General features: G+C 38.0%; 1 protein-coding gene across 1 annotated transcript; it reads right to left on the bottom strand.

The window, feature by feature from the left end:
- Positions 1 to 2138: 2138 nt before the first annotated feature.
- Positions 2139 to 8869, bottom strand: LOC119423692. The gene is made up of 8 exons (XM_037691135.1): positions 8759 to 8869; positions 8593 to 8679; positions 8429 to 8520; positions 5921 to 6006; positions 5792 to 5846; positions 5496 to 5701; positions 3902 to 4018; positions 2139 to 2437 (listed from the first exon to the last, which is right to left on the bottom strand). Exons 1-8 carry the CDS (start codon positions 8867 to 8869, stop codon positions 2199 to 2201), a joined length of 993 nt encoding a protein of 330 aa, XP_037547063.1. The 3' UTR covers positions 2139 to 2198.
- Positions 8870 to 10853: the final 1984 nt, after the last annotated feature.

The following is a 10853-nucleotide window of genomic DNA, read 5'->3' as shown; positions in this document are numbered from 1 at the left end:
CAGTCACACTCCTGGTTCCTGTTTTTTGTTTTTCTGTACATTTTTTTGCAGTCTAACTTCTTACATTGTGCTATTTTAAGATTTTATATTTGGAAAAAGTTCAGCTCATTCAGGAGGTGGGTGCCAAGACTTCTGCTTTTCGGTTTTTATTTACAAATATTTTTTCGCATAGAAAATGATTTAATTCTTTCAAATCCGTTGCTTTTAAATCTGCTTCTGTGCTCGTCTTTTATGCTACTTTAAGCTTTTAGCTCACATTTTGACACTTTTAGTTTCTAACTAGTGTTTTAAATATTTTAGCTGTTAGCTAGTCTTGATACGTTTAGCTTATAGGTAGTTCTCTAGGTATCGTTTACTATTGTTAGCTAGTATTAATTCCTGTGCCTGTTAGCTATTTTAGCTTTTAGCTATTTGTTTTGGCTTTTAGTTAGCATTTTGCTACTTTCAGCATTTAGTCAGCCCTTTTTTACTTTTAGCCACTGTGTAGTTTAGCAATTTTTAGTTAACCTTTTCGATACTTGCAGCTTACTATTTTGCTACTTTAAGCTTCTAGCTAGCATTTTGATATTTTAGCTTCTAACATGTCGTTTCTTTTAGCTATTAGCTAGTCTTGATACTTTTAGCTTTTAATTAGTTCTCTAGGTATTGTTTACTATCATACTTTTAGCTAGTTTTTAATTTGTGTGGCTATTAGCTATTTTAGCTTTTAGCTATTTGTTTGAATGCTTTTGGCTTTTAGTTAGCATTTTAATTTTTTGGCATTTAGTTAGTTTCAGCTTTTAGTTAGCCCTTTTTTTAATTTTAGCTACTATGTACTGTTTTGTAATTTTTTGTTAACCTTTTGATACTTGTAGCTTTCAGGTACCATTTAGCTACTGGTACTTTTAGCTTTTAGCAAGCTTTTTGCTTCCTTTAGCTTTCACAATTATGTTTCAGCTTCTTCATCAAGTTTCGGCTGTTCTTCCACACTCACCTGCATTTTCACAAAAAACACCAAGTTCTCTCGTTTCATCACATTCAGCTGAACTAAAGAAACATTTAAACCACAGCCGAAGCAATTTCTTTTGAAACGTTTTATTCTGTGTGGCCTGCAGCCGGTGTTGAGCCAGACTTAAATCACTCCATCAAACAGCTGATTCGTGAATCAAACAGCTGACTCGTGAATCAAACAGCTGATTCGTGGATCAAACAGCTGATTCGTGAATCAAACAGCTGATTCGTGAATCAAACAGCTGATTCGTGGATCAAACAGCTGATTCGTGGATCAAACAGCTGATTCGTGAATCAAACAGCTGGTTCGTGAATCGAACAGCTAGTTTGTGGATCAAACAGCTGGTTCGTGAATCAAACAGCTGATTCGTGAATCAAACAGCTGATTCGTGAATTGAACAGCTGGTTCGTGGATCAAACAGCTGGTTCGTGGATCAAACAGCTGGTTCGTGGATCAAACAGATGGTTCTTGGATCAAACAGATGGTCCGTGAATCAAACAGCTGGTTCGTGGACCAAACAGCTGGTTCCTGGATCTAACAGCTGGTCCGTGGATCAAACAGCTGGTTAGTGGACCAAACAGCTGGTTCCTGGATCAAACAGATGGTCCGTGGATCAAACAGCTGGTCCGTGGATCAAACAACTGGTTCGTGAATCTAACAGCTAGTTCGTGGATCAAACAGCTGGTTCCTGGATGAGATGGTCCGTGGATCAAACAGCTGGTTCGTGAATCAAACAGCTGGTCCGTGGATCAAACAGCTGGTTCGTGGACCAAACGGCTGGTTCCTGGATCAAACAGCTGGTTCGTGGATCAAACAGCTGGTTCGTGGATCAAACAGCTGGTTCGTGAATCAAACAGCTGGTTCGTGGATGACTGCCGGAGTCCCGAGCTCAGGATGTCTCTGATAATTGATCTGAGATGTTAGCGAAGCAGCGCGGTGATAATTAACCCGACCAAACAAAAAGACGTGACTGCAGAGAAAACCCACTCCACTCAGTAGCTGCACCGTGCACACCTCTACAGTTCTGTTAGTTTAGGATAAACAAGAAAAACACTCATCACAAAGATTAACTCAGCCCCTGAAGGGATTTAAGTAAAACACCCAAAATGAACCTCCTGTTCATCATAAATATCGTCAGTAGTTGTTTCTTTAATCTTTGCTCGGCGTGTGCGCTGCACGTCAGAAACTAAACTCAACATTTCTGCGCTCAGAGCTCCTTTCTGCCGAAGAACTTTTTGAAGACGGACTTGTTGCGAGGCCGCGGCAGGCTCACGTAGCCTCTCAGAGCGGAGCACGGGTCCTGCTGCTGCCATCCAGGTGAGGGACGACGTGGGGCCCCCACATTCGATTTGTCCCCCACCACCAGGGTCACGCAGTAGTTGGAGCCTTCGTCCACGCCTCGTCGTCCAGGGGAGCAAAGCGCCGGCTTGATCTTCTGGTACGTTGCTGAGAAAACCAGAAAAGTTAAATTTTCTGTGAAGATGCAGAGTGAGCGCTGAAAAGAGCTGAAACTGAGTTTGTAAAGCTAAAAGAGGATAATTATGGGCTACAACCTAAAGATAGCAAACACTAGCTAGACGAGAAAAGCAGCTAAAGTTTAGTTTAAAGCTGAAAGTAGTCACATACTACTTGGCTAAAAGCTAAGAATGTTAAATGGGAGTCCAAAGTAACAAAACACTAGCTACAAGCTAAATATAACTAACTAGAAGCTAAAAGCAGCACAACGGGTAAAAGCTTAAAGGACTCCAGTGCTAACTAATAGCTAAAAAAGCAAAATGCTAGACAAAAGTAGCAAAACACTAGCTATAAGCTAAAGATAGTAGAAAGCTAGCTAGAAACTAAAAGCAGCTAAAGGTTAGTTTAAAACAAAAAGGAGTTAAACATTGGCTAAAAGCAAAGAAAGCAAAATGGTAATCAAAATTAGCAAAACACTAGCTACAAGCCAAAGATAATTAACTAGTAGCTACAAGCAGCAAAACATTAGATAACAGCTTAAAGGACCACAGTGCTAATAGCTAAAAAGCAAAATGTGTAGCAAAATACTAACTATAAGCTAAAGATAGTAGAAAGCTAGCTAGAAACTAAAAGCGGCTAAAGGTTAGTTGAAAACTAAAAGGAGTTAAACATTGGCTAAAAGCTAAGAAAGCAAAATGCTAGATAAAAAAACAAAAGTAGCAAAACACTAGCTATAAGCTAAAGATAGCAGACACTAGCTTAGAAACTAAAAGCAGCTAAAGGTTAGTTTAAAACTAAAATGAGTTACACATTGACTAAAAGCTAAGAAAGCAAAATACCAGTTAGTTAAAAGCAGCAGCAGGTTAGCTAAAAGTAGCAAATTGCTATCTACAAGCAGCAAAAAGATATTTAGGAGCTAAAAGTAGCAAAAAGATAAGAAAAAGAGCGGTAGTTAAAATCTAAAGTATAGAAAAATAAACACAGTAAATGTTAATTAAAAGTAATGGCAACGAGGATGATGAAAAGCTAAAAATAGCAGAACTGTGGCTAAAAGTTCAAAGAAACACAATGTGGGCTAAAAGAAGGAAAAGGCTAAATGCTTAAAGTAGCAGAATAGTGGCAAAAAGCAGCAAGCTAAAAGTAGCAAAAGGCTAGGTAAATACTAAATGCAACAGAACGGTAACTAAAAAGTAAAAGTAGCACAAGACAAAGGAGAGCCGAAACACTGAATCAGATTTTAAGAACAACGTTGGTAAGGAATTCGAGCTCTCGGTGTATTTGTAAATAACATTAAATGATTTGAAATGTTTAGAAGTTACAAAATTATTCATCTGCATCCGTCTCCCAAATTAGCTGAAGATTTAGATATAGGGATAAACAGCTAAAATAAATTTCACATGGCATTTACAAACATTGGCTGAAACAGAAAAGCCTAAAACGTGAGTTCCAACCAACCTGATGTGAAGGAGTGGGAGCGCTGACCCCTGGACTCAGGGGACTGAGGGGGGGAGGACAGGATGTCTCCAGAAAGTCTGTGCGTGTCCATCTGCACCAAACTGCTCCGATCATCACCTGAGGAGCAAAAGTGGAGCAGAAAGTCTGAGGAGCGAAAGCATGAAGCAGAAACTCTGCAGGTGTTTACCCTGATGCATGCTCAATAATCTGCAGGTGTTTGGTGTGCGGTAAAACAATAGCATGGCTCCCCCTAGTGGTGCTCTGTGCACCTGCAGGAGCTGCTAAAAGCTCTGGTAGGGTTATTAACAGCTAATTAACAGCTAATTAACAGCTAATAGTGTGAATGTTTATGAAGCATCATTATGATCCATTTTCCTTCCATACATTTTTCAGCGTCTTTCCAATTCCAGTTTTTTATTTCAACAGACCATAAATCAAAATGTTCAGCTCTTTCAGGACAATCCTGCTGTGACTTTTGGTATTGGTGCAACTTTAGCTTTTTGAAATATTTAGCCTTTTCTGCTACTTTTTTTCCTCATAGAAAATGAACTGAGCTCATTTTACATCCTTCAAATCTTTAGATGTGTTTACAACCTTTTACTGCTCCGTTCACATTTTGTTCAGCTTCTTTCAGTAAATATAAACATTTTTCAGCTACTTTCAGCAAATTCCAGCTGTTTTGTACTCCTTTCAGGTTCTTTCTGCTAACTAGAACATTTTTGTGTTCCTTCTAACTTTTTTCTGTTAATTTCAGCTTATTTATGCAATGTTAAGCATTTTCTTCTATTTCAGCTACTATTTAGCATTTATGCTAATTTGAGCTTTTTCAGCTAATTCCACCTTTTTTGCACTCATTTAAACTTTAATTTCAACTTTGTTCAGCAAATCTGTGCTCTCTGCACTTCCTTCTGGTAATTTAAGCTTCTTTCTGCCTTTTTAGCTACTTTTCAGCTGTTTTTAGCAAACTTCTGATTTTTTCAGACACTCCACTTTTTTGTGCTCGTCTGTTTCTTTCAGGGCAAATGAGTTCTTTCTTCTTCTAATTTAAGCTTGTTCTAGCTTTTCAGCTAGTTTTTTTTAGTATTTTTAGCTTATTTCCTTTTTTTTTTTTTTCAAATTAATTAAAAATTTTCATGTTAATTTGTGTTGCTTTCTTCATCATGTTCATTTCAGCTTATTTCTGCTAGTTGCAGCTTTTTCTGCTCTTCTGGCTACTATTTAGCTCTTTTGATATTAATTTTAGATTTTTCAACTAATTCCACATTTTTTTAAACCTCATTTCAGATCTTTCTGCTTCCTTCTGGTAGTTTAAGCTTCTTTCTGCCTTTTCAGCTACTTTTCAGCTATATTTTTGTTGTTGATAATTTCAGCCTTTTAGCTAATTTCCTAAATTTTATGCTAATTTCTGCTTATTTAAACCTAATTCAGGAAATATGTGTTCTTTCTGCTTTCTTCTGCTAATTTAGGCCCGCTCTTCCATTTCAGCTACATTTCAGCTGTTTTTCAGCAAGTTCTTCAGCAATAACACTGCATTTTCTCAGGAAAAGCCGTTTCTCTCGTTGTGGTCTTCAACACAGTGAAGCTAAACACTCACTGGACCAGCCTGCCTCAGAGCAGGAGCTGCTCGGCTGCTCGTTCAGACATCTAGGGAGACTCCGGAGCTCTTCGAGGAGGAACAGCGTTTCTTTGATTTGGGTAAAACTCGGTGCTTTCTGCCTGGGGACCGTGTCGGTGACATCATGTTGAGAAGAGCAGCAACAGCTGGTTGGACCTTCACATCTGGAGCACACCGAGGGCTTTCTGATCAGGTGAAGAGATAAAACGATAAATCTTAAAACAAAGACGTATAAAAGACTTTGTTTCATTTAATTCGCCTGCCAGTCGTCTTACGTGTTCGTGAGCAGGTCTTGATCAGCATGAACACCCGACACAGACTCGCTCGGCCCTTTTAGGGATAAATTAAATGAATAATGCGTCGCGTAAAGTGTCACAAATGAGCGTCGAGGTAATTCTGCTCACCTGTGCTTGCTTGTATCTTCATGATCCATTTCTTCATCACGAAGCGCGAGGAGGCACTGAACAAATATTCAGAGCCGTCACGGAGCCTGAAAACCAGAAACACCATCCTAAATGACCGAACGGCATCTTTACACGCCGAGTCAGCGCTCACGCCGTTGTTGTCTTGTTTATTTTTGTTGTTTATCGTTTCTTCTGTGCATTCGTTGTAATCAAACGGACTTTGTGCTAATTGAATAATTAATGCACAGCACCAAAAGGTTCAGCTCCATTAGGAAGAGTTCTTTATGACTGTCAGTTTTTATAACTTTTATACTTTGTGAAGAGTATTCTCCAAAAAAACAAACTCTTCAGTTCCTTAAAAACATTTGTTTTATGAAATATGCTTCAGCATATTTGCTCTATTTTTCATTTCTTCTGCTACTTGTGTTGCTTTTAGCTGATGTCTGCTAATTTTACCTGAATTGTTGTTTTTAGCTTAACTGTGCTAAATTTAAATACAATTTTAGTTTTATATCCTGTTGTGTTGTATTGAACTTTTAACTAGGGTGTGGCTGATTTTAACCTTCAGCTTTTGTTTGGCTAATTTTAGCTTTTAGTTACAATATTTGCTCATTTTAGCTTGTAGTTACTTTTTTTTCCCAACCTTAATTTATACAGTTTAATCCCATTGAGCCACGGGGACTCATTTACAAGAGAGACCTGAAAATAAAATTTTGCCTGCTCCTGAAAATTTAGCTTTTAGGTACTGTTTTGCCATATTACACTTTTAGCTATGGTTTAGCTAATTTTAGCTTTTTGCTGTACTTTGCCAATTTTAGCTTATAGTTACAAATTTGCTGTTAGGTACTGTTTTGCCATTTTACCCTTTTAGCTATGGTTTAGCTCATTTTAGCATTTTGCAGTAGCCTATTTTGCAAATTTTAACTTTTAGTTACAATTTTAGCTCATTTTAACTTGTAGGTACTATTTTGCTTTCGGGTATTGTTTTGCCATTTGAAACTTTTAGCTATGGTTTAGCTAATTTTACATTTTTGTTATGGTTTAGCTAATTTTAGCCTTTAGTTGTAATATTTGCACATTTTAGCTTGTAGCTATAATTTAGCTTTTTTGTAGTGTTTTGCCATATTACACTTTTAGCTATGGTTTAGCTAATTTTAGCTTTTTGCTGTACTTTGCCAATTTTAGCTTATAGTTACAAATTTGCTATTAGGTACTGTTTTGCCATTTTGCACTTTTAGCTATGGTTTAGCTCATTTTAGCATTTTGCAGTAGCCTATTTTGCAAATTTTAACTTTTAGTTACAATTTTAGCTCATTTTAGCTTGTAGGTACTATTTTGCTTTTGGGTACTGTTTTGCCATATAAAAATTTAGCTATGGTTCAGCTAATTTTAGCTTTTTGTTATGGTTTAGTAAATTTTAACTTGTCGCTACAATTTAGCTTTTAGGTACTGTTTACCCATATTAAACTTTTAGCTATGGTTTAGCTAGTTTTAGCTTTTTGCTGTACTTTGCTATTTTTGAGCTTTTAGTTATGGTTTAGCTAATTTTAGCCTTTAGTTGCAATATTTGCCATTTTAGCTTGTAGCTATAATTTAGCTTTTTTGTAGTGTTTTGCCATACACTTTTAGCTATGGTTTAGCTAATTTTAGCTTTTTGCTGTACTTTGCCAATTTTAGCTTATAGTTACAAATTTGTTTTTAGGTACTGTTTTGCCACATTACACTTTTAGCATGATTTAGCTCATTTTAGCATTTTGCAGTAGCCTATTTTGCAAATTTTAACATTTAGTTACAATTTTAGCTCATTTTAACTTGTAAGTACTATTTTGCTTTCGGATATTGTTTTGCCATATGAAACTTTTAGCTATGGTTTTGCTAATTTTAGCTTTTTGTTATGGTTTAGCTAATTTTAACTTGTTGCTACAATTTAGCTTTTAGGTACTGTTTAGCCATATTGAACTTTTAGCTATGGTTTACCTAACTTTAGCCTTTTGCTGTACTTTACTAATTTGAGCTTTTAGTTATTGTTTAGCTAATTTTAGCTTTTAGTTACAAATTTGATCATTTTAGCTTGTAGCTACAATTTTGCTTTTAGGTACTGTTTTACCATAATACCTTTTTAACTGTGGTTTAGCTCATTTTAGCATTTTACTGTACTTTGCTAATTTTAGCTTTTAGTTGAACTTCTCTTTTTTTAGCTTTTAGCTACAGTTTTAGCTCTTTTTTATGTTCTTTTGACATTTTTAGTCTCATTGAGCCTCGAGGACTCATTTACAAGAGAGACCAGTTTTAACAAAGAGTGATGACAACAGTAGACGGTCATGAAAGAAAGCATGTAAACTGAGAAAAATAAAATGATGTTTAATAAAAATAAAAACAGCTAAAGCGATGTAGAATACTAAAAACAGGAAAATGTCTGCGTTGGTTTTTGCTTTAATTAATATTCATCTTAAATTTGTATGATTTATTAGCATGGTCACGACATTTTAGCTGCTCTGATGTTCTTACCGTAATCGAAAGCAGTTGGGTTTTTTGTTGTAATCTGACGCAGGCGAACACTCGGCTCCCGTCAGGTTTAACGGAAGGCCGCAGGTGGACCTCTGCAGACACAGCGCTCATCACTCACATCGTTCTACCTGCTTCCTGCTCTCATTCCTAACTTGCCTACTCACTCGCAGCGTGTCCTTTCTGTCCTGGAAGAAGCACAAGGCGTGTCTGTGGAGGACAGTGTGGTAGGAGCTCCATCCTCTGGAGGCCGCCTGTGGAAAGAAGATAAGGAGCATGCTGCTGATGACTGGGAGCTTCACGTTTTGAGGTGTTGGCTCAAACCTTCCTTACTTTCTTTCCTCCCAGCTGCAGCTTGTGTTTCCTCTCAAGAGTTCCCTCCAGAGACTGCAGCTCAGGTTTTCCACTCTGAATGGGTTTGAGTAAAAACAAAAACACTTTCATGTCAGAACAACCCGCAGTGACAGGGTTTTATCTCCTGTTGGACTCAAAGGTCTCACCAGGATGAAACAGCGCCCTCCAGTGGCCGTTTGATCTTGTTGCTTCATGTTCTCCAGGTTTTGCTGACAAGTCTGACCCAAACAGACGGACAGAAGACTTGTTGACGGGTCCTGTTCAGGAAAAGACATTATTTTCTTTATTTTTTATTATCCATCCATCCATTATCTTTACCCGCTTATTCCATTTTGGGTCAAGGGGGTCACTGGTGTCATATCCAGCTATCACTGTGCAAGAGTGGTGGTGGGGGGACACCCTGGACAGGTTTCCAGTCCATCACAAGAACACAGAGACACACCCAAACATGCACAGAGAGAACATGCAAGCTCCACCCAGAGTGCCCCGCCACCCGGCTGGGATTTGTTCCCGCGACCTTCTTGCTGAAAGGTGGCAGCTCTACCAACTGCGCCACCGTGCTGCCTCATTGGATATTTATGGGTTTTTAATTGTTACTGTATTAAGGGTTGCAGTAAGTGAGAAAAAGTGTATTATTTGTTTTGAGTATTGATTAAAACAAAAGTCTAGATTTCTTGAAAATGTACATCTGTGGAAAGGTTATGAATAATGAATATCTTACCTGTTGTAGATGAAACTTAACGGTGTTATTCTGAGCTAGCTCAAGTGAGGCCAAGACCAAAGACTCCAGTCTCAAAAACGTCATAGTGCTTCGTGTGAATACTGTTTTATAAACTTTAACTTACTGTCACTTTCTTCTATTTATGCAAAAAATCACCTTTTTTTGGTTGCAAGTGCTAATAGCAGCAGCAGAAGCTAGCTTTAGCACTTCATGCAGTAATATTAAAATAAACATTTTATTTTCTAGCCAGCTGGGAGACGAACCTGCAGTGCAACACTCATTACCAAGTGTTCCACGGTGGAGGCCAAAATAACAAAGTAATGAAGGAACTGACATCAATGTATAATAATTATAAAATAGCGTTAGCATGAACCACTTTAAAGTTTTGGAGATTTGAATTGTTTAAATCTGGCGACATGTGCTTTGGTCCGGCTGTGCTCGGACTAGCTGTTCAGCTCTGTCAGAACTGAACTCTGTTTTCCAAAATGAGGTGGTTCAAAAAGTTCTCTACATATATAAAACACTGCCTGGCCAAAAAAAAGTCTCCACCTGGATTTAACTAATCAAATGGGTACGAGCCTCCTGCTGGATAATTACTGCATGGACGATTATCTTTCAGCTGACAACAAGTTATTTAACTCCAACTGGTGCAATGAGTTGCTTCTCTTTTCTTAAACAACCGTGTTGAAAGACACGACGTAGTCGTGGAAAAGATGTCAGTCTGTTTGAGAAGAGTCAAATCATTGGCATCAAACAGAGAAAACATCTAAGGAGATTGTAGAAACTACTAAAATTAGGTTAAGAACTGTCCAACGCATTATTAAAAACTGGAAGGATAGTGGGGACCCATCGTCTTCCAGGAAGAAATGTGGCTGAAAAAAAATCCTGAATGATCGTGATCGGCGATCACTTAAACGTTTGGTGAAATCAAATGGAAGAAAAACAACAGTAGCACTCAGGGCTGTGTTTAATAGTGAAAGTAAGAACATTTCCACATGCACGATGTGAAGGGAACTCATGGGATTAGGACTGAACAGCTGTAGCCTTAAGAAAACCACTAATCAGTGAGGCTAACTGGGAAAAAAAAGGCTTCAGTTTGCTAGGGAGCATAAAGATCGGACTCTGGAGCAATGGAAGAAGGTCATTTGGCCTGAGGAGTCCAGACTGACTCTGTTCCAGAGTGACGGGTGCATCAGGGTAAGAAGAGAGGCAGGTGAAGTGATGCACCCATCATGCTTAGTGTCTAGTCATCAATGAAAGATCTTGTTGAAAAATTAATGCAACACTAGATGGAAATAGATCTTGTGACATTGCAGAAGATTATGGAAACAATGACACAGTGAATGCATGCCA

Source organism: Nematolebias whitei, chromosome 1, assembly GCF_014905685.2.
Source record: "Nematolebias whitei isolate Nwh7 chromosome 1, NemWhi1, whole genome shotgun sequence".
NCBI lineage: Eukaryota > Metazoa > Chordata > Actinopteri > Cyprinodontiformes > Rivulidae > Nematolebias > Nematolebias whitei.
Note: the sequence above shows the minus strand (reverse complement) of the source record. Positions and strands in the feature narration are given on the sequence as shown.